At 38.9% G+C, this 24498-nt stretch overlaps 1 protein-coding gene across 1 annotated transcript in view; it reads left to right on the top strand.

Moving 5' to 3' along the window:
• The window catches only part of LOC127436782 (neuron navigator 3-like), a 216871-nt gene extending 200509 nt beyond the window's left edge, over positions 1-16362 (top strand). The window contains exons 32-41 of the mRNA XM_051691156.1: positions 1888-1985; positions 2312-2407; positions 2510-2678; positions 3504-3739; positions 4403-4557; positions 4703-4774; positions 5000-5196; positions 5304-5422; positions 5707-5910; positions 8413-16362. Of these exons, the coding sequence (XP_051547116.1) occupies positions 1888-1985; positions 2312-2407; positions 2510-2678; positions 3504-3739; positions 4403-4557; positions 4703-4774; positions 5000-5196; positions 5304-5422; positions 5707-5910; positions 8413-8532 (1466 nt within the window). The 3' untranslated portion in view covers positions 8533-16362. The remainder of the gene's footprint in view (positions 1-1887; positions 1986-2311; positions 2408-2509; positions 2679-3503; positions 3740-4402; positions 4558-4702; positions 4775-4999; positions 5197-5303; positions 5423-5706; positions 5911-8412) is intronic.
• Positions 16363-24498: the final 8136 nt, after the last annotated feature.

Consider the following 24498-nt stretch of genomic DNA (forward strand, 5'->3'; position numbering starts at 1 on the left):
GAATATTCCCAAATGATTCAGCACTAAATCATAACAAAATCAGTATTGAATCAAATCAAGAGCTTGTGAATCATAATCAGGAAGTCTGTATCATTACCCAGCCTTAGTTTTAAAAGGAAATACATAAACCAAATGGACATAATAACTGAAATATTCCCAAATAAATCAGAATCAAATCAAATAAAAAGCTTGTAAATCAGAATGGGAAAATCTGTATTGTTACCCGGCCTTAGTTTTAATAGGAAATATATCAACAAAATAGACATTATACTGAAATAGACTAAAATGAATCAGAATCTAATCAAATTGTTTCAAAATTGTGAATCATAATAAATAAATCTGTATCCTTACTCAGACTTTATTTTAATAGGCAATACAAAAACAAAATTTCCATTATAACTTAAAAATACAAAAATGAATTAGAATCTAATCAAATCATATCAAAATCAAATCAAGAGTTTATGAATCAGAATTGGAAAATCTGGATTGTTACCCAGCCTTTGTTTTCATAGGAAATACATCAACAAAATGGACATTATAGCTGAAATATACCCAAATGTATAAGAATCGAATCAAATAGTATAAAAATTGAATCAAATCAAGAGCTTGCAAATCTGAATTGGGAAATCTGTATTGTTTCCCAGCTCAAGTTTTCATAGGAAATAGTTAAGGACATTGTATTTGTCAAACCATGAGGACTTTAAGAACTATTGAAAACAAACATCATGCATTCCAACAGTGTCTACAGATCTGTATCATCCAGTCTCTGGACTGCAGTGTAGATTTGCATATGGCTGTATTATTGATGATTCTGGTGTGGCGAAGGCGAACGCTCAGTCATATGAAAGACCATTTTACCGCTGCACTGGAAGAGATTTAATGCACTGAAGAGTGAAATGGCCTTTTCTCTATAAGGGAGGTTTGAACGCCGGGCCTGTGGCTAAGTCTCAGGGCAGAACAGCGAGGATTCGCCTGTGCTCCGTCTAATTAAAAATACAGACTTCCACAGTTTCTCTCAGGACTTTGGGCTGCTTAATTGATGAAGAGATGTGTGAAGGAGTGCTAGAGTGTGGGTGGATGTGCGACAAAGGGACGTTATCACTCCTCTGCAGAACGCTGTGCCAGATGAATACAAAGTGCCCCCCTTCCCCTCCGCCCATTTACCAAGCTCCTTATACATGGTGCATCAAAGCAGTACCTCGTCCACTAACAGCCTTCTTCCTGTATTCAAAGCCATGTTAAAACCCAACAGCTCCAGACAACAAAGCTCAAAGCAGTCGCAGTTTAACTGCAGTCAAAGCTGAACATTATTGTATCTGTTTGTCAATTATGTCAGTGCTGAATAGGTTTTGCTCCCCCACAGTCAATGACTCATAATAACTTGGCAATAGGTCTTCTGAGTTTTTTTTTTATCCCCTTTTCTCCCCAATTTGGAATGTCCAATTCCCACTACTTAGTAGGTCCTCGTGGTGGTGTGGTTACTCACCTGAATCAGGGTGGCAGAGGACAAGTCTCAGTTGCCTCCGCTGAATCCGCGCATCTTATCACGTGGCTCATTGTGCATGACACCATGGAGACTCCGCATGTGGAGGCTCATGCTACTCTCTGCAATCCACACACAACTTACCACATGCCCCATTGAGAGCAAGAACCACTAATCATGACCACGAGGAGGTTACCCCATGTGACTCTACCCACCCGAGCAACCAGGCCAATTTGGTTGATAGGAGACCTGGCTGGAGTACCTCAGCACACCCTGGATTCGAACTTGCGACTCCAGGGGTGGTAGTCATTGTCAGTACTCGCTGAGCTACCCAGGCCCCTGAGTTGTTCAAGCTTTAATATGTTTGAAACACAGTGAGTTAAAGTTTGCACTTGTGTGCACAGATATTCTACTGGATGATGGCTACGAGGGCAACCTACGCAAAGAAGGCAGGAGTGTCCATATTGTGGTCGCCATCAACAGTGACTCCAATAAGACCAAGGTACTTGCTATTTGAGTGACTAAAGTGGTCTTATTATACTTTTTTTTTCTTCATGTGAGGTCCATTTATGTTATTATAAAACTTTGTGACAAAACATTCATAATTTAATTTTAATAAGCATTTTCCACCCTCTCTCTGAGATTCTATGTTTGTGTAGTAAAAAATAACTTTTTCTCGAAATATCCCCTTTTTATGTGAATCCATGGAATGACTACCCTTTTAACATGTGTGTTTTCATTTAATTGGCTATTTTTTTAATGAAACTAATAGAAAACAGTATGTAACAATACCTTTGAGCATCATTTTTTATCCTTCCTTTTTCAAAGGCAATGCAAAAGAAGGAGTATCTGATTGGCTCCATTGGCGTCAGTGGAAAGACCAAGTGGGACGTGTTGGACGGTGTCATCCGACGACTGTTCAAGGTTCAAGTTTAAAACATGTCTCTTGCAAAATGTATTTACACCCCAGATAACATATCTCAGTCCTATCCAATTTGAGGATATCCTGAAAATTTTGAATTTTAGGAGTATGTTTTCCGCGTGGACCCTTTGACCAGTCTGGGACTGAACTCAGATAGTATAGTGTGCTACAGGATGGGTGATGTGGTCCGATCTCACACTTCTGAGGTACCTGAGCTGCTTCCCTGTGGTTACCTGGTGGGTGACAACAACATCATCACAGTCAGCCTCAAAGGTGAGGAACCTCAACAGGTTCTTGTAGGTTTCTCAGACCCCGTTTCTTGCTGTTTACACCTGGTCGCTTAAATGTGTCTTCTGTGACCACTTGTGTTCGGATTTGGAAGGGAGGGACTCTGTTTCATGACGACATACATCAATCACTATATCAGTGTGTTACTGCATGATAATAAACCGTAACAAAGTCAGAATAGACAAAGAAAGCGCAAAACAAAAACAAAAACAACGGCATGCTATTTCTCCCTGATGCTGCTGAAATGTAATCTAACCACAAAAGCAACATTTCGAGCAGAATTGTCAGTTATTTTAGCGGATTAGTTGTATTAACCTGAGCTGCAGATGTTCATGCTTCTCATAAGTGTCTCTGCATGTTGAAATCAGACACACTGAAGAAGATCTGTGAAGTTCTCATGCTTGTGTATATATACGCTTTTTTTTTAATTTTCCGATCGGATGATTATTTACTTTTAAATCCGCTTGTAACCGGCAATGTTTAAACTCTTGTTTTAGTGCAGCGGTTGATTGACAGGCGATGGGTGGTGCTTCGCTGCTGCCGGGACGCGTACAGGACGGATTAGCGTTTTCACCTCAAATGTGATTTGGTCAGATGTGTTTTTGGCCACATACATATGTGGTTTTTGTGATCCGATCACAACATCTTAGACCCCGTTTAGATCTGTATTTAGCTCTGACCACATGTGATCCAATCACCAAAAACACATCTTAATACCAGGTGGAAGCGGGGTCTCAGAAGCAACTGCCAAGAGCGTAAATTCTTCAGCAGGGATTTTAAGTGATTGTAAATGTCTCTTTCTTAATGTAGGTGTGAAGGAGGGTAGTATAGATGATCTGGTGTTTGATACACTCATCCCTAAACCCATCATTCAGCGCTACCTAAACCTCTTGATGGAGCACCGCCGAATCATCCTCTCTGGCCCCAGTGGAACGGGCAAATCCTACCTAGCTACTAAACTAGCTCACTACATCATCTCCAAGACAGGACGAGAGGTGACCGACAGTAACCTGGCCAGCTTTAATGTGGACCAGAAATCCAGCAAGGTATATTTTCCAGACTGGGAAATGGTGGAGCATGTGTTATGGTTTTTAATGGATATTATATTGCTGGCTTTTCTAGTAGGTCTAAAAGTCCTCTTCAATGTACTTCACAATGCAAACAAAAAAAATGTAGATAGTGTAATAGAAGGCTAATTTCACAAGACTGCTGGAAGTGGAAGTTGTAAATGGTGAAAATAGTGAAAAACTTAAGAGATTACATGTATTTGAGGTTATAACAGAAAAAAGTAATTGCAATTGCTTTTGATACATCACAGAAAGAAACAAAGGACTTGTCGAACATGAGTTCACTTTTGATGTTCGAGTAAACTCTTGCTGAATTTTATTTAGAATGAGAGCTAGTTGATGATACGCACAGGATCAATCTCTCTTTCATCTTTTCATTTTCGTACCACCACCAACCATGTAATGGTAATGCAAATTTCCTGGTAATCCTTAGCTACACTTCGAAAGGTCAGAAATAAATGGGGTCAAATCTAAAATTGTTTGAACTTTGAGCATCGTGTAATAAAGCTTGACATGTGCAACACGCTTCCTGGGGTAGTGTTTCATAGAGTTTAGTGGGAACGTTGACACTATATTAAAGGCTTAATGTTCAAACTTTATGAAGGCCTTCACTCTCTAAATGTGTGTGTTTGCTTGAAGCAGGATCTTCGCCAGTACCTCTCTAGCCTGGCCGAGCAGTGCAATACAGAGGTGTGTGAGATGGAGCTGCCCACTGTAGTTATTCTGGATAACCTTCATCATATTGGCTCACTCTGTGACATTTTCAATGGCTTTCTCAACTGCAAATACCATAAATGGTGATTATTCAAATTTTTATTTAAAATCTGAGAACTATATTTTTGTGTTTATGTAGCTTTTGACACCATTATTGTGGATTTTTCTTGTTTATTTGAAATGAATCAAATCTACATGTCTAATTATGTGCATGTGTCCCTTTCACAGCCCGTATGTCATTGGAACTATGAATCAGGGTGTGTCCTCATCTCCAAATCTGGAGCTGCATCACAATTTTAGGTATAACTGAATGAAGCTACTTTTTTAAATAAGACAAACAGCAGTTGCTATTTTAACTTTTCACCACATGAGGGCCATCAGTAGTCATATTTTAAATTGTCATTACGTATACGAATACATCCTCGCACATGGGGAGTTGACTTGCATTATCTACCCACATAAACACACACCAAAATGTCCATTTAAGTTTTTCTTTGGTGTAATATTAAAATTTTAACCATTCAGGTGGGTGCTTTGTGCCAACCACACTGAGCCGGTGAAGGGCTTCCTTGGTCGTTTCCTGCGAAGGAAACTGATAGAGACGGAGATTGCTAAGAACATGCGCAGTAACGACCTCATCAAAATCATCGACTGGATGCCTAAAACCTGGCAACACCTCAACACCTTCCTAGAAGCTCATAGCTCCTCAGACGTCACCATTGGTAAAGCTTACAGGCTTTCACTCACACACACAAACCAGTTAACACATTTGATTAGGTTCTCCTGCCAGACAGAATGGTGAGATATCTAATCATCAAATCGCTTCTAGGTCCTCGGCTGTTCTTGTCCTGTCCAATGGATGCAGACGGCTGTCGTGTGTGGTTTACTGACCTGTGGAACTACTCTTTGGTGCCATATCTACTGGAGGCAGTAAGAGAAGGACTACAGGTACACATGCAACCAGACATAATCATGAACTGTGGCTTTTTTAAAACCATTTGTAGCTCTTAAACACTTAAAAACATGATTGCTTTGATCTCTAAGTAATAAATAGTGTCAGAGTGTAATAAACAGTTAATAAACAGTGTAATAAACTGGTAATAAACACTCAATGCTCTTGTATGTTGATTTGAGCTTATATTTGCATACATTTATATATATATATATATATATATATATATATATATATATATATATATATATATATATATATATTTGGCTTATTGCTTCAGCTATATGGGAAGAGGGCGGCATGGGAAGACCCTTCCAAACGGGTGATTGAAACCTACCCCTGGAGCTCTGCCTCCCTGCAGCATGAAGGCCAATCACTGTTGCAGTTGCGGCCAGAGGATGTGGGATATGATGGTTACAGTTCCTCTAAAGATGGAGCCGCCTCCAAACAAGTATCTCAGAGCGATACAGAGGGAGATCCACTGGTAAAGAACACCTCTATTAAACATAGTTAATATATATTTAAAACTACAATATTAAGTTATCTTGAACAGCTCACTCTTTTTTTCAAGATTAGAATCTGCCCAAGAGCAGCAAGGTGAAACATGGGAAATATTTAAGAAAAAAATTCCTAAAGCTCCACCCCCTTGGTTACTGTAACTAGGTCTGTCAGGTTTTGATACAAGCATGGATTAAGTTAATTATCTCTGTAATTATTAAATAACATCTGGATTAACTGTGTGTTTATATCTAATTGTATAGTCAATCAGGTTTACAGTATGTCTTGGAAAGCTACTTTCAAAACATAAAATTAGGCCATGAACTTAGAGGTTTGCAGTTAAATAAAAAGAGAGACGCCTCATTTGGTATCAATACAATTGGTAACATAAGTGTAAGTGAACATAACTGTTCCTAACGTACTGTGTACTCACTATAGTACTGAGGGCTGCAAATGTAGGATTGGTCAGTGACGTTTTTTAGACTTAGAGGGCTTAGTGATTTTCATTTAGCCCTTCACAAGTATATTTGGGTTAATGGCGTGACACTTGTTTTTTGTCCTGATCTATTAAGTTATTCAATAATACATAAAAAATAATAATTCACCCAAAACAATTACTTGAATTCACCTCTTCTATGATTAACTTTATTGTTTGTTTGTTTCTGAGTTCAAAGTCATTTTGATATTTTTTCTGGGGCTTCATGTCAAAAATGTTGAAGAGATGTAACAATCCAGAGACATTTTAAAATTTTAAAAGCTAAAATTCTTGAAAACATAAATGTTGGCATAAATAGTGTAGAAAAATGTTGCATTATTATAAAATAAATAAATAAAAAAAAACAGTAAAGCAATTTTGTTTTGAAATATTAATAATTATTATGTGAAAAACTTTTGTACACCAAGTCAAAGTCAGTTGTCATATGAAAAAAAAAAAAAAAAAACATAAGAGAGGACCCTGTTAGACATCATGACTCTGTGATTTGTTTTGTTAAATCTATTTATTTATTGTTTTAAATATAAGTTTTTATGAAAAGATAAATTTTGTTCAGGTCAAATTGAGTGACTCTAAAAAAACTTCTTGATATTCCTGGCTCAGAAATTCATGATATTTGTTAAAAAATAAATAAATAAATAAAATAAAAAAATAAAAAATGTGTGTGTGTTTAAAAAGTTTTATTATTATTATTATTATTGATTAAGTTGTGTACACACATGTATTCAAGGAGCAAGAAAAGTATTGTATTACTTCTTACTTGGTGGTTGCACCACACAAGTCATCACCAAATTGTATTTAGTTTTTTTGTAGAAAATGCTATCATAATTGTTTTTTTTTTGTTTTTTTTTTCAAATATGTATGAAACAGAAACCTATGAACGTGACACGAGTTTTAAACTAGATTTTTAAAAAATATATTTTTAATTTTTAACACTTAAGTCAATCTTATTTACAGTTCATGAATACATTACAATTGGATTTCTTTTTTTTTTTTCTCCAATCACTTCACTTTTTTAATTACTAGTGATAATTATGCAACTTACAGTGCTATCTGGTCCATATTCGTCCAAAATGACCCATAATAAATACAAACACAATTAAAACAGGTATGACGTTTGTGTGTGTTTGTGTTTGTGTGTGTGTGTGTGTGTGTGTGTGTGTTGTGTGTGTGTGTGTGTGTGTGTGTGTGTGTGTGTGTGTGTGTGTGTGTGTTGTGTCACAAGAGATACAGCCCTCTTCTACCCTCCTGTGGACAGCTTTTTAAAAATAAGAGTATGCTTTTAGTTATATGACTATGACATAAACTTCCTCTAGATGGCGCCACTTAGATATTTACAATCAGTATTATCAAAAAGTGCATGTTCCAGTTTTTACGATACCTGTTAGTGGCAGTGATAGAGCTATCATAAAATAATACTTAGTTTTGCTAAGTAGATCAGAGATCATTGACACCATGCCAAAAAAACAATATTATTTAACAAATTATTTTTAAACAAATATTATTGCACTGTCTCATCTTGCTGTCTCCTCTCGTTTATTTTCTTCTGAGAACAGACGTTCAGAGATTATAAGGTGACAGAACTGCTGTTCTTTGTTTAAATATCAGTGATTAGTTTGATCTAGTTAGTCTGGTTGCCGGTTGTGTTTGTACATTACAGCACTGAAAATGTTGTAGTGTTTCTCTTAGTAGTCTGTGTGAATGTCAGTTACAAGCATTTCTGTTTGTGTTTGATGTGTGTCTTCTTTGTGACAGTAAACATTTAGATTCCAGTTGTGTTAAACTACTTTTTTCATAATTTAATTGTTAATATGGATGTTGGTTGCTCCTTTTTTTATATCTATAAAGGTGATCTGTAAACTCCATTTGTCATGAGTTTTGTAATTGTGCTTTTATTGACATCACTAACATGGTTGTGTGAGTTTGTTCACACGTGTAGTAATGTGTTTTCTTGTTTAGCAATGTAAACACATGTTTTCTTTCTCTTTTCATTAGATGAATATGCTGATGAGGCTACAAGAAGCTGCTAACTACTCCAGCGCCCAGAGCTGTGACAGCGACAGCGCCAGTCACCACGACGACCTGCTGGACTCCTCATTGGAGTCTGCTTTGTAAGTTCCGCCCCATTAGAAGAGGAATTCTTCTGATTGGTTTAAAAGCAGAGCGACAGGCCCACAGGACTTGTGCTCATGAGGCTTATTAAAGGCCTGCGGAGGATATTTGACACCTGAAGAGGTGAAATGATGCAGCATCCAGGATACAGATGAAATGGTGCTGGTGGCACACTCAACACACATGCAAAGTGTGTGTGTGTGTGCTTATTACTATTAAAAAAACAACTGCAATATAAGTTTGTTGGGTTCTGGAGGTGATCTCTTAGTTATATCTGTTTACAGAGGCAGGTGTCTACTTTCACTGAGGTGCAACAATCTAAAGGGCAACATTCTGAATTCTGACCTCAGTCTATAAAATTGGTGCTCCTGTGGTGCCAAAACCAACAATCATCTGGTTTACACTTATCTCGCCAGCACCATTCATGAAACGCCTTTAGCCGACAAGCAAAATCGTGCATTGCGTCATTACCGCTACTGTGAAATCATTCGCAAATGCGCAAATCTCTACCACTCGATTCAATGCCAAGCGTATGGTGACCTACAGCATTCTTACACCAATGATTGCGGCTTATACACCGTTTCATACAGTTGTGTTTCGGTCCACCCCACGGCCGTGTGCGTAGTTACTTCTCCTCTCTACAGGTACGAGGTGACTGCTTGTTGGAGAGTGTACCAGCTTTGTCAAAAAAGGCCAGAAAATGGTGCTTTCTTTCCAGCCTGATCTCATGAAAATTACGAGACTGGTGACATTTCTTCAAAACGATAGTACGTGATTTCTTACACATATCGTGACAGTTGCGGGGGGAAATGTCCACTGTGTGGTGCTAAAAGCGAGTTAATATTGCTCCCAAACAGATGATTTTTTAAGGTTAATGCTCTCAAGTTTTAAATCAACAAAACCGACCTCCCTACCCTAAATCTTAAACCTAACCAATTGTGTCAGAAAAAGCAACTGTGAGAGGAAAAACCTTTGCTGAAGCAACCATGTCATTTTGTGGTGCTTCTATGACATTTCAATGACAGTTTTGCAATACGTACAACGAGCCACGTAAAAATCATTTTACAAAACAATGTAGGTATAGTAACGTGATTTCATGAGACCAGGTTGTTTCTTGCTGCCTTAAGTGTGCTGAGCGCTGAAGACATTTAAATGTGGTGCCACTGTCCTTTCGCAGAAATGATGGTGTAGGACATAATTGTACAACCATTTTCTTATAAATGCCACGTCTACATATTTTATTTTTGTTACAATTTGTGTGTTAAGTCTAAAACATGCCATAATAAAAGTCCAAATGTATAAAGGATTTAAAAAGGATATCTTTATGTAATTCCAGTTGAGCTGGGATCACTTGAATTAAGAGCACAAATTTTATGTGTCCCTTTATTAGCATGCTGTTTGTACGTTGCATTATGTGTGCATTCACACGGAAACGGACAGTTTTCTCTCCTGTGCACCAGTGTTTGTGTAGTCTAATTTTTATTCATCCTTTAGTTTTGGTTTGCTAAGTGGGTTTTGCACAATTGAAAAGGTGATTGTAAATATTCAAGTCTTGCACAGCTTCTTAAAGATGCACTCTGCCCAGTCAAGGTTCTGTTTCCGCTCTTCTAGTCTTGCATTACGCTTTCGTAATTTACAAAGAAAAGAAAAAAGCAATCCAGCAAACCTGTCCTAAACTTGTATGTCTTGTAATGACTGGTTATTATACAGAGCTCTATACTGTACAGTGAGAGGTGAAGTGTTTTTCAATCTCAGAAAATGTTAGTGTCAATTTACTATTTAAGGGCACAAAAATCATCCAGAATGGTTCACTGTTTATCTTAACAATGCATCAGAGCCCAATCATATCCAACCTGCATAACACTGTTACACTGAAATTGCTATCTTGCAGCTGTGGAATGCATTGTCCCTAAAAAGTATTTGGATACTTAAAGGAATATTCTGAGTTCATTAAAGCTCAATCAACAGAATTTGTGGCATTATTGATTATAAAAATGGAGGTTGCAAGTGAGGCACTTGCAATGTAAGTAAATGGGGCCAATGTTTTTATTTATTTATTTAATTTTTTTTTTTTTTCATGTTTTTACGTCATGTTTCTATACTTTTGAAACAGTTAGTATTTTAACATGTAAAGATTGGCCCCATTCACTTCCATTGAAAGTGCCTCACTAGAACCCAGATTTTTGCTTTTATTAAAGAAAAGGAGGGACAGGTCGAAATTATTCTTTGTGGTAATCAACATTATGCCACAAATGCTGTCATTTAAACTTAACTTGTATTGAACCCAGAATATTCCTTTAAGCCACATGGAGTTAAACATACCTGAACTGGAAGTGTTGGTGCTCGATACTAGCTACTAAAAAAATTCAGTCCGCACCAGTTCACACCAATTGTGTCCATCTGGACTATTTTTTCATTGTTTTGTATGTAAACATGCACCAGATGGACATCTTAAACCATTGCGCAGCGCCTCACTGTTTTTTCATCATCTCGTGCGGAAGAGCCGCAATTTTAGGTGCTGTGTCAAGTTAAAAAGACATTTTAAAAATGCTTTTCGAGACACCTGTGTTCAGTACACTGCATTGTTTTGTTTTTTTTTTTTGCAAGAATGTTTGGTCTGAACAGCCCCTGAGTCGCTTTGGATAAAAGCTTCTGCCTAATACATAAATGTAAATGCAATTTCTTTGCATTTGACAACAAATTATGAAACCAAGTGTCATTTATTTAAAGAAAAATCACACAAGCACACTTTAAGCAAAAAGTTTAGCAAAAATAAGTTTGGTAAGTTTTGTATGATAAAAAAATAGTTTAAAATTAAAGCAAAAGGTATTTGGGAACTCTTTATGGAATGTGTCCATATTTAAAATGATGAACGTCTAGGTTACGTATGTAACCTTGGTTCCCTGAGGGGAACAAGACACTGTGTATGATCACTATGGAACACCGTCCGAGTTTCACGTGGTCTGAAGCCCTTAAACGATCATGCCAATTTATTGGCTGATGGCACTTAAGCGACGCCCCCAGGGAGCTACGTCACGGCTCCACAATGGCACTCGCATTTGTGCCATTGAGTCAACAGCCTATGCAGCTGCTAGAGTGTTATGGCCAGCTACGCAGCGTCCCTTTCCCCTCAGGGAACCAATGTTATGTACGTAACCAAGACATTCCCTTTCGTGGAACTCGAGCTGCATATAATCACTATGGGAACAAAATACATTCATGCCATGCGAACAGTAGCTGCCAACTGTCTAAGCCCGTGTGGCAAATAGCGGCGCACAGGTGAGCTAAAGCGTCTGAATGAAAGGAATTATGAGTTCCAACAGAGAGAACCTGGGAAGCAGGAGTCAAACCCTTGTCTATATTATAAAATATAACAAATGTATGCAGAGAGGACCACCCTGTGGCCATACAAATGTCCTCCAAGGACGCACCTCTAGCCAAACCTCACGAGGATGCCATGCTCTTCGTAGAATGGGCTTGAATACCCAAAGGCGAAGGTAAACTGCACGCTTCATAAGCACTTGAAATTGCAACAATAAGCCAAGGAGACAGTCTTTGCTTGGACACCGAATCACCTCTGTTGCGGCCACCAAAGTAGACAAACAACTGCTCTGACTTACTCCACTGGCTAGTACGGTCAACATAAACTCACAAGAATATGTAACATATCATGGTCATCTGACTCAAATGGGGGAGGAGAGAAAGCCTGAAAAATAATGATCTGTGAGCGAAATGATGTAGAAATAACCTTGGGCAAATAGCCCAAACGTGGTCTTAACACAATCTTTGAACACCCTGGCGCAAAATCCATACATGAGGGATTAACAGGGCATGCAAATCACAGACTCTCTTAAATGATGCCAATGCCACTATCAGTTCCATTTTTAGAGTCAAAAACGTATCAGTTACTGTTGTCAGGGGCTCGAACGGAGCACCCGAGAGTGCCTCTAAAACAACAGATAAATCCCATAAAAGAACGAGGATGGGACAAAAAGGTCTAAGCCTGCGTACCCCGCGCATAAAGCGAGAGACAAGAGAATGTCTACCAATAGAGACTTCATTGATAAGTGCATGTTCAGCCTCTATAGCAGCAACGAAATGCTCCTGCATAAACTCCAACACTGTACCGACAGGGCAGTGAACTGGATTTTCACTTTGCACTGTACACCAAGAAGCAAAAATACGCCACTTAAATGTATATAGCCTCCTCAGTGATGAAGCTCTAGCATTTAGAATGGTATTAACCACAGCGGGGATAACCTATCATTCAAAAGAGCACCTCGTTGAGGGGCCACACCCATAACTTCCACAAGTCTGGCCGGGGGTGCCAAATGCTGCCCCGTCCATGAGACAGCATATTTGCTCTGACTGGAATCTCCCAAGGCATCTTTTCCAGGAGAGAGACCAGAGTCAAAAACCATACTTGAGCTGGCCAATATGGTGCCACTAACAGAAGTAAGCATCCTTCAAATCTATTGTCACAAACCAGTCCCCCGGCTGTACTTCTGACATTATTTGTTTCTGCATCAGCATTCTGAATTAAAATTTCATTAGAGTGAAATTCAAATGTCTCAAATCCAGAATGGGACGCAAGCCACCATCTTTTTTTGGGACCAGAAAATAACGTCTGTAATAGCCGCATTCTCTCTGAGAAGGGGGAAGCTCCTCTGTTGCTCCTCTGTTACCCCTTTTTCTAAGAGAGAGTGAATTTCCCAAATCAAAAATGGGGCTTCCCAAATAGAGACATCTGTCGGAACAACCCCATTGAATACTGGTGGAGCCCGCCTGAATTGAATGATATAACTATGCTCTATCATTCGAAGTACCCAGTTCAAAATGCCCTGCAACTGCTGCCAAGCTGCTAGACAGGCAGACAGAGGAATTAATGCATGGCTCTCGCCTGTAGACATGTAACCACTAGATGGCGTGCTTGGCTTACTTTTGACGACTGCCCCACAACCAGCAGCACAGCAGAGGGGGGCCTTTGCGCCTCTACTACTGTGGCTTGTTGAATGGGATTTAATAATGTTTCTGCCTTTATTGTATTCAGGCATAAATGATGAGTGCCCTGAAATGCATTTACAGCAGGGACGCTGACAGATTTTGAATGGGAAAGTGTGTGTGAACATTGGGGGGAATGTTTATTTGAGAAAACTGGTTCACCACAATGGCCCCAGCATTCTTTATGGAGGGACAATGTGTGGTGCTTACGTTTACGGTGTGTTTTGTGTACACTTATGCTTGAGGAACATCGAATTCTGTTATGCATGTCTCGAGAACCTTTGTCATGGAGACAGAGGTGAATTTGGGAAGCAATTTTTTTTAATGTTTGCTCCAAATGGGACATTCCAAACGGAGCTGGTGAACTCAAAAGCATTTCTTAACGTGATGCACTTGGTTGGACTGCAAAACCATTGTGTGTAGATCCAACAGCTGTCTGAAAAGAGGGACATCCATGCCGCCATCGGAAAATCGAGCAGAGATTTCTCTCGCCAGAATGCCCGTGTGATCCATGAAATGGGCGAAATAAATTTTTTTAAAAATACCTTGCATCTTCTGATAGAATCCTGAGAGAATAATGACACCGATTAAGCAATCTGCACGTTGGTTCGCCATCACTCAGTTGGGGAATATTCTCTTTTTCCAGCCCCCTCGTTCTGGGGCCGGGCTCACCGGTCCATGCATGATCCCCCCCCGCCGCAAGCAGCGCTTCGAACGGGGAGAGGAGAGAGAGGCAGAGGCTGCTCCTCCATTGCTTTATTCATGTGTATTCTCCCAAAACAACAGAGAAAAAGACAATAGGGACAAAGGGGCCCATTTTTCTTCCTTACCGTCCAACAACGAATTCTCTCATACATAGTTTTTTAATGGCGATGGATCACGACACGCATGGTCTGTCGCACGTGTTGTTCAGAAAGTGGCCGCTGAGCTAGGCCTCAGAGCATGTCTGACGGGATTCATGCATTCGCTCAGGGGGAGGGCGACAAACACGAGGATGATTCCGGTGTCCGTTCGCACTCCTATCTTCTCAGACACAAAGCCCAATGGCTCCAGCACACAGAGCTCCAAATCTGGAGGCCATAGAACTGGAACAAGTGGGGTAATACCTCGTGGTGAGAGATTGTGAGCCTCGACAAAGCGCTGTTGTCCTCGTCGGTTCCTTGTAAGGTTTGGAAAAAACACATTGAAACTGCTCTGAAATTTATGCTGTGTCAGCGACGTCCTTATGTGTTTGCCCCTCAAAAGGGAGAAAAATAATCCCTGCTTAGACGGGTGTCGCTAGAAACAAACACGGGCTTAGATAATTTGTGCACTGAAGAATAGTAAATCTGACTCAATGGCACGAAAGCAAGCACCTTTATGGAGCCTGTGATGTAGCTCCCTAGGGAGCTTCACTTAAGCATCATCAGCCAATAAATTGGCGAGATTGTATAAGGGCTTCTAACCACGTGGCACTCGGACAGTGTCCCATAGCGATAATGCGCAGCTTGAGTTCAACGAAAGGGAACTACACTTGTGTTTACTTGAGGGAAACTGACTTAAGATATCCACTAAACATCACCTTGAGAGCAGTTGGTAAAAACAGGTTAGATCTGAGAAAAGGTCATTTGTTTGCAGATGCCACTCTCTAATGCAAAGTCATTCATACATTTATAAATGTGACTTAAGTGTCCGAACACTTTTGGGGCCAATGTAAATCACTTACGATTTCACGTTTAACTGTGACTTTCATTTGAGAATATTTTAAGAGTTTGCACTTGTTTACAGTAACTGAATCTCTGTTTGCTTGATGTACATTGTCTGGAGGTGCATAGTGTTACATACAGCTATAGGTGCTAGAAGTGAGCTCATCGAAAAGCTTTGTAATGACATTAGATTAGGCCTTTACCACATCCAACCTCACCCTGTGACTCAAACTGATCGCCACATGCAAAGTTACACATTCCTACTGCCACTATCATTTTACCAAGCTTTCTTTTTTCTGTTAATTCAGGTAACCACTTATTTATAATTCCTCAGCACTACAGTGGTGCTATTTATGTAACTTTCAAACTCTGTGACTCTGTGCCTGATGCTTTGCTTGTCAATCATTGGTCCTGTTCAGTGTGGAATTACTTAAGAGAAACACTATTAATAAGTGCAGTACTGATTTTGAACTGCCTAACAGTCCCTAACCTCAAACACAAATAGTGATTGTCCATGGTACATCAAGAAATCTTTTTTTTGAATTTACTACATGTTATGGCCAACACATCTCTGAGTGCATAACATTGAACTGCTTTGAAAATGTTTCTTTTCAGGTGGAACATTTGTTGGTAGATGTTTTATATTTTGTACATTTGTAAGTAACATATCATGTAAATAGAAAGAGACCACAATTTAAATCATTTGGGGGATTTTGTAGTCTTTGTAAAGCCCTAATAAATTGTATTTGGTGTCACCTGAGCATTGAGTGCTGATTCATTATTTATATATTTATCAAATAAATTATTTTATAATTGTGTTTTTTTAATTGTTTTTTTTTTTTTTTTTTTTTTTTTTTTATCTCTGTTATATGTATGTGTCATGTTTTGTCTATTGTAAAATTTACATTTTAAATTCAGTTCAGTTTTACCAATAAATGATTGACTCATGAATGCCCTCTTGTGGTCCTGAAAGTAATTTTAGCATGCTAGTGTTGTGACTGATTTGTAGCAGAGTTCATTCTGAAGCTGCTGAGTATTATTAAAATGAGTTGGATCAGAAATGAGGCTCCTACTGCATTATACTGGTGAAGATCACACAAGCACCTAGAAATGTTCAGTGCTTTTTTCTCCATTCTACAAAATCTGAGTTGGGCACAGATAGTTTATGAACAATAGAGTCATAGTTTTATAGGCCAATGCTTTATTTGTAAAATATTCACATATTATTGAAAAAAGCACATTTGCTGTCTTGTAACTTATCTGATATAATTTCGATAAATAAATAACTAAACATAACAACAGCATAAGCTTTCGTACTTTACTAGTTTAACTAGTAGGGGTGTGCAGCGAAGCCATTATCTGTATATGTATTTGTATCTGTATCTGTTCATACGACAGAATTATCCGTATCTGTCTCTGTATTTGGATAGAACCGGGTGTGGGCGGGGCTTACAGCAGAAGTGCATCAAAACTAAATTAAATGCTCATTTTTAAAAGTTACTCTTACATTTATAGTTTCTATAATAAAATATGCCTTGTAAACTCAGCCAAAAAAAAAAAAGAAATGTCCTCTCACTTTGAAATGCTTTTATTTTCAGCAAACTTAATATGTGTAAATATTTGTATGAAAATAAAAAGATTCAACAACTAAGACATAAACTGAACAAGTTTCACAGACATGTGACTAACAGAAATGGAATAATGTGTCCCTGAACAAAGGGGGGGGGGGGGGTCAAAATCAAAAGTAACAGTCAGTATCTGGTGTGGCCACCAGCTGCATTAAGTACTGCAGTGCATCTCCTCCTCATGGACTGCACCAGATTTGCCAGTTCTTGCTGTGAGATGTTACCCTACACTTCCACCAAGGCACTTGCAAGTTCCCGGACATTTCTGGGGGAATGGCCCTAGCCCTCACCCTCCGATCCAACAGGTCCCAGACATGCTCAATGGGATTGAGATCTGGACTCTTCGCTGGCCATGGCAGAACACTGACATTCCTGTCTTGCAGGAAATCACGCACAGAACGAGCAGTATGGCTGGTGGCATTGTCATGCTGGAGGGTCATGTCAGGATGAGCCTACAGGAAGGGTACCACATGAAGGAGGAGGATGTCTTCCCTGTAACGCACAGCATTGAGATTGCCTGCAATGACAACAAGCTCTGTCCGATGACACATTCCACCCCAGACCATGACGGACCCTCCACCTCCAAATCGATCCCGCTCCAGAGTACAGGCCTCGGTGTAACGCTCATTCCTTCGACGATAAACGCGAGTCTGACCATCACCCCTGGTGAGACAAAAGCGTGACTCGTCAGTGAAGAGCACTTTTTGCCAGTCCTGTCTGGTCCAGCGAAGGTGGGTTTGTGCCCATAGGCGACGTTGTTGCCGGTGATGTCTGGTAAGGACCTGCCGTACAACAGGCCTACAAGCCCTCAGTCCAGCCTCCCTCAGCCTATTGTGGACAGTCTGAGCACTGATGGAGGGATTGTGCATTCCTGGTGTAACTCGGGCAGTTGTTGTTGCCGTCCTGTACCTGTCCTGCAGGTGTGATATTCGGATGTACCGATCCTATGCAGGTGTTTTTACACGTGGTCTGCCACTGCGAGGACAATCAGCTGTCCTTCCTGTCTCCCTGTAGTGCTGTCTTAGGTGTCTCACAGTACGGACATTGCAGTTTGTTGCCCTGGCCACATCTGCAGTCCTCATGCCTCCATGCAGCATGCCTAAGGCACGTTCACACAGATGAGCAGGGACCCTGGGCATCTTTCTTTTGGTGTTTTTCAGAGTCAGTAGAAAGGTCTCTTTAGTGTCCTAAGTTTTTATAACTGTGACCTTAATTGCCTACCGTCTGTAAGCTGTTAGTGTCTTAACGACCGTTCCACAGGTGCATCTTCATTAATTGTTTATGGTTCATTGAACAAGCATGGAAAACATTGTTTAAACCCTTTACAATAAAGATCTGTAAAGTTATTTGGATTTTTACAAAATTATCTTTAAAATACAGTGTCCTGAAAAAGGGATTTCTTTTCTTTTTTCTTTTTTTTTGCTGAGTTTATATGCCTTTTCATAATGATAGCTTAATAATAATAATAATAATAATAATAATAATAATAATTATTATTATTATTATTATTATTATTATTATATAACAACATTATTCTGGAGACAGGAGGTGTCAAGAAAAATGTGAAACGTCAAGCACACATTTTGCAGTGAATTCTAAATACAAATTCAAACATTAAAATAAAATCAATATAGCCTATAAACAGGTGAAAGTCCCATAAATATATCAGGAATTTTTACGATAAGACACCATTATTTAGTTTAATAATAATAATAATAATGTTACATTTATAAAGCACCTTACTAGAGGTAGTACAGTTTAAAGAAGAGAAAAAAAAAAAAGACAGAGCATATTTCAGTTTCTTCATTTTACATAAGGAGGAATATTCCTAATAGATGAAAACCCTATGGAGCATTTAAACCTGCATTTAAACCTTTACGGAGCATTTTAACTTTTTTTTGGAATAAAGTCTTAACCAGATAATTTCCTTAATCGCTGATGTGGACATAAATGTGGTCAACTTTATGAGATGGATAGACGGGCTCCGACATTAAATCACTTCAGGTCAGGAATTTAACATCTCGCTCAGGTTTAGGCTATAAATGAATACATGGGAAGCGCGTGATTGTTTACAAGAGAAATTTGTGCCGTTCACAAACCAAAACAATTTCAAAACAATATAAAATAAAAAATTATTTCCAAATAATAATAATAATTAAAAAAAAAAACAATGCAAACAATGACGCGCTTCCTGACTCCTCCTCCACGTGACGCGTGACCTTACCAACGAGCTTACGTCATCCCTCTCATGAGCGCTCGTCACAGAGATGTACGGAAGTGAACATTTGTAGTTAAAAAGTATATAAGTATTGTTTTGTTTCCAAAAATAATCAATCGTTTGGGTTCAGAAGAACTTTATTTGTCGACTGGAGTCATGTGGATTATTTTGATGCACTCTAAATATGCATTTTGGACTGTCAAAAAATGGAGGACATTCATTTGCATTGTTTAGAGGAGAAGGCCTGAAATGAAATCTTAAAAATCTTAAATTCTGTTTTGATGAAGAAAGAAACTCAGATACATCTTGGATGGCCTGAGGGTGAGTAAATAATCAGCAAATTTGCATTTTTGGGTGAACTATTCCTTTAACTCATGCAACAAGCTTTGCACACCTGGATTTGGGGATTTTCTGCCATTCTTCTCTGCAGATCCCCTGGATAGGGAACATTGGTGGACAGCCATTTTCAGGTCTCTTCAGAGATGTTCGATTGGGTTCAAGTTCGGGCTCTGGCTGGGCCACTAAAGGACATTCTCAGAGTTGTCCCTAAGCCACTCTTGCCTTGTCTTGGCAGTGTGCTTAGGGACATTGTCCTGTAGGAAGGTGAACCTTCGGCCCAGTCTGAGGTCCTAAGCGCTCTGAACCAGGTTTTCATTAAGGATATCTCTGTATTTTGCTGCATTCAGCTTTCCTTCAACCCTGACCAGTCCCCCAGTCCCTGCCGCTGAAAAACACCCCCACAGCATGATGCTACCACCACCATGCTTCACCACTGGGATGGTATTGCACAGGTGATGAGTGGTGCCTGGTTTCCTCCAGACATGATGCTTGGAATTGAGGCCAAACAGTTCAATCTTCATTTCATTAGACCAGAGAATCTTGTTTCTCACAGTCTGAGAGTCCTTCAGGTGCTTTTTTGCAAATTCCAAGCAGGCTTTCGTGTGTTTTGCACTGGGGAGAGGCTTTCATCTGGCCACTCTGCCATAAAGCCCAGATCGCTGGAGTGTTGCAGTGATGGTTGTCCTTCTGCAAGCTTCTCCCATATCCACACATGATCTCTGGAGCTCAACCAGAGTGACCATCAGGTTTTTGGTCACCTCTCTTACAAAGGCCCTTCTCACCCGATTGCTCAGTTTGGCCAGGCAGCCAACTCTACGAAGAGTCCTGGTTGTTCTAAACTTGCCACTGTGCTCTTTGGAACCTTCAATGCAACCAAAATTTTTTGCAGTCTTGTATATACACACACAGTTAAGACATCTACTTTGTGCATGACACAAGTAATTTTTCCAACAATTGTTTACAGACAGATTGTTTCTCTTTTAATTGACTATATCACAATTCCAGTGGGTCAGATGTTTACATACACTAAATTAACTGTGCCTTTAAGTAGCTTGGAAAATTCCAGAAAATGGAAATTTGCAATTAGCCAGTTTGCTTGGCGTCAATTGGAGGTGTACCTGTGGATGTATTTTAAGGCCTACCTTCAAACTCAGTGCCTCTTTGCTTGGCATCATGGGAAAATCAAAAGAAATCAGCCAAGACCTCAGAAAAAAAATTGTGGACCTACACAAGTCTGGTTCATCCTTGGTAAGGGTATATATATATATATATATATATATATATATATATATATATATATATATATATATATACACACACACACACACACACACACACACACACACACACTGCTGTTCAAAAGTTTGGGGTCACTTACTCATTCTTTATTATAATATTTTCTTCACATTTTAGAATAATAGTGAAGTCATCAAAACTATGGAATTACAGAAATGGAATTATGGGAATTATGTTGTGACTAAAAACATCCAAAATAAATAAAAAATATGTTATATTTTAACATTTTCAAAGTAGCCACCCTTTGCTTAGAATTTGCAGAAATGCACTCTTGGCATTTTCTCAACCAACTTCTTGAGGTATCACACTGGGATGCCTTTAAAACATTATCAAAGGAGTTCCCATCTATGCCTGGCATTTATTGGCTGCTCATGAGAAACATTTCAGTCAAGTGACCCCAAACTTTTGAACGGCAGTGTATATATATATATATATTTCAATTTCAACAAATATCAACATAGCGAAATAAAAAAAATAATACAAACATAATTATGAACAAAGACAGAAAATAATTATTATCTTTTATTTGGAATCTGCATATTGATTTGTAATAAAATACTTAAATTGTCAGGCATTTGGTTGTTTTAAGGCCCTTTGATATTTGTAATCATTCATGTAAATGTATATTCTTTCAGCAAATGTTTGTATCCAAAGCAACTTACAAATGAAAAATATAACATAAGCTCCATGAGATCCATTTTCAAGACTGAGCATTACTTTTTTAGGGCTGGCTGATGCTCTTTATTTCTCTCTCAGTTCACCCTATGCTTCACATGTCAGAGAAATAAATAGCTTATCAGTGTCTAATTTAATAATAGCTAATTATAGATCTGCATGAGTTGGCAAGAGTGTTATTGAAATGAGGCTGGAATATTGTTTCTCAGAAAGCTGGGGAAAGATATGAGCTCACAGTGAATCATTCTGCTTTACAATAGATGTCACTAGATTTGTGCCCTCTGGCAGATGAAGAATCTTCAGTAGATTAAAACCCTCTATACTGATGACATGAAACAGAGGAGGTTATTCGGTTAGCTAGATCATTTTACCTGCTTACATCAAATGAATTTTACAAATTGGAAGAATTCCCATGAGAATGAGCATATTCCAATAAAAAAAATCTATCCGGGGAAGGCATTTACCTATCAATCAAATATGGTATTTTCAAAACTCCAAAAAGTCTTCATGATCATGAATTTACTTTGTGTGGTGATAATCTAATGCAAAATTCATCAACATTTTCAAATGCCTTTTTTTTTTATTTATTTTTTTTTATGTGAGCTGTGGGCAATGGAGGTCAGTTGCTTATTATTATAATCTACAAAGTCCTATGAAATCTTCTATAAAGATCATTAATTAAAATGTGTTTACATTAATTACAGTGTACAGAGTTGCGGTGGTTTTTCCTGCATGCAATGAATGAAAAAGCCTTCTTTATGAATAATATACAGTATACTGTATAAAAAACTTTGTACATTTCAGAAATAATAAAAAAAGACCCTTTGTGTGGAATAATTAGATAAATTGTAGCTTGAGCGGATGGTGAAAATTACAGGGTGTCAATCATTTCAGTGAGCTATCTTAAACACCCACATTAATTATATCAGCATCACATCAGTCAAGCTTATCAGGTGGGTGTCTCAGAATCCTGCTCATTTCCTAAAAATTTTTTCAACAGAATTAGATTTTTTTTTTTCACGTATTTTTGTAAATAGGATGTTTAGTAGAATAATTATCATTTTACTAAACTACTTTGTTTTATGTAAAAGGTGGTCATCAACCGTGAAAGGTCTGTATTTATGCAGAGTTGTGTTATTCCTTAAATTTGATATACTGTACTTGATGACCAGGGGCGGATTTACGATTTCTGAGGCCCCAAGAATCTGACCAAGCAGGGGCCCCATTTTGAAAATGTTTGCTTAAAAAATTACATAAAATGTATTCTAAATCATAATTTTAAATTCATCCTATCAACCGTTTTCGCCAAGTACATTCAAAATGTTTAATGAAATAAAAATCTTGCTAAAGATAATTAATGCATGTTTTCCAGTTTTTCCACAATACAGTGATAAAAAATATATATATTTACCTACATATAATATAATAAAATACAAACACCAACACCTCCTTCATCCCCCCTCCTCCCCCCTCCTGCTACTCAACCTGCACTTAAGATCTGTGAAGATGATGTGTGCCGTGACTTTCGAAAACAAAGGATAAGGAAAGCACAGGGCCCAGATGGTGTTTTACCTGCATGTCTTAGATCCTGTGCTAACCAGCTGGCCCCCATCTTCACACAGATCTTCAATAGATCACTGGAGCAGTGTGAAGTCCCATGCTGCTTCAAACGCTCAATCATTATTCCTGTCCCAAAGAAACCAAAAATCACAGGACTTAGTGACTACAGACCTGTCGCCTTGACGTCTGTGGTCATGAAGTCATTTGAGAGACTGGTGTTGGCCCACCTGAAGGACATCACTGGATCCTTTCTAGATCCCCTTCAATTTGCTTATCGAGCAAACAGGTCTGTGGATGATGCAGTCAACATGGGATTGCATCATATCCTGCAACATCTGGACAGACCAGGGACATACGCAAGGATCCTTTTTGTGGACTTTAGTTCGGCTTTCAACACCATCATCCCAGCTATTCTCCGGACTAAATTACACCAATTTTCTGTTCCCATGTCTATCTGTTAGTGGATTACCAGCTTCCTGACAGACAGGCAGCAGCTTGTGAGAATGGAGAAATTCACTTCCATCATCTGTACAATCAGCACTGGTGCCCCCCAGGGATGTGTGCTCTCCCCACTACTTTTCTCCCTCTACACCAATGACTGCATCGCCAAGACCTCTCTGTCAAGCTCCTGAAGTTTGCAGATGACACCACTGTCATCAGCCTCATCCGAGATGACGATGAGTCTGCATACAGAAGGGAGGTTAAACAGCTGGCTGTCTGGTGCGGTCAAAACAACCTTGAGCTGAACACGCTGAAAACAGTGGAGATGATTGTGGACTTTAGCACCACAACGCTGTCCCCCATCACCATTCTAAACAGCACTGTGGCAGCAGTGGAGTCATTCAGGTTCCTGGGCACTACCATCTCACAGGACCTGAAGTGGGAGACCCACATTGACTCCAAAAAGGCCCAGCAGAGGTTGTACTTCCTTCTCCAGTTGAGGAAGTTCAACCTGCCACAGGCGCTGCCAATACAGTTCTACTCAGCAGTCATTGAGTCTGTCCTCTGCACTTCAATATCTGTCTGGTTTGATTCAGCTACGAAATCAGATATCAGAAGACTACAAAGGACAGTTCGGACTGCTGAGAGGATTATTGGTTGCCCCCTGCCCTCCCTTCAAGAACTATACACTTCCAGAGTGAGGAAGAATGCTGGAAAAATCACTCTGGACCCCACTCACCCAACCCACTACCTTTTTGACCTGTTGCCTTCTGGCCAATGCTTCAGAGCTCTGAGCACCAGAACCGTCAGGCACAGGAACATTTTTTTTTCCCTCAGGCTATCCATCTCATGAACAGATAAAACTGCCCTATTGAGCAATAATTAATGTGCTATACACAGCTTAGTCTTTTTATATTATCCAGCACATCCAACCTCTTCTGACATTACATTCCCTTGCACTGTATATAACCGATTTGTATTTAGATTTGCACTACGTATGTGTATGTGTGTATGTATGTATGTATGTGTATATGTGTATATATGTATGTATGTGTATATATATATATATATATATATATATATATATATATATATATATATATATATATATATATATTTATATATGTAT

This window comes from Myxocyprinus asiaticus, chromosome 47 (genome assembly GCF_019703515.2).
Source record: "Myxocyprinus asiaticus isolate MX2 ecotype Aquarium Trade chromosome 47, UBuf_Myxa_2, whole genome shotgun sequence".
Taxonomy (NCBI): Eukaryota; Metazoa; Chordata; class Actinopteri; order Cypriniformes; family Catostomidae; genus Myxocyprinus; species Myxocyprinus asiaticus.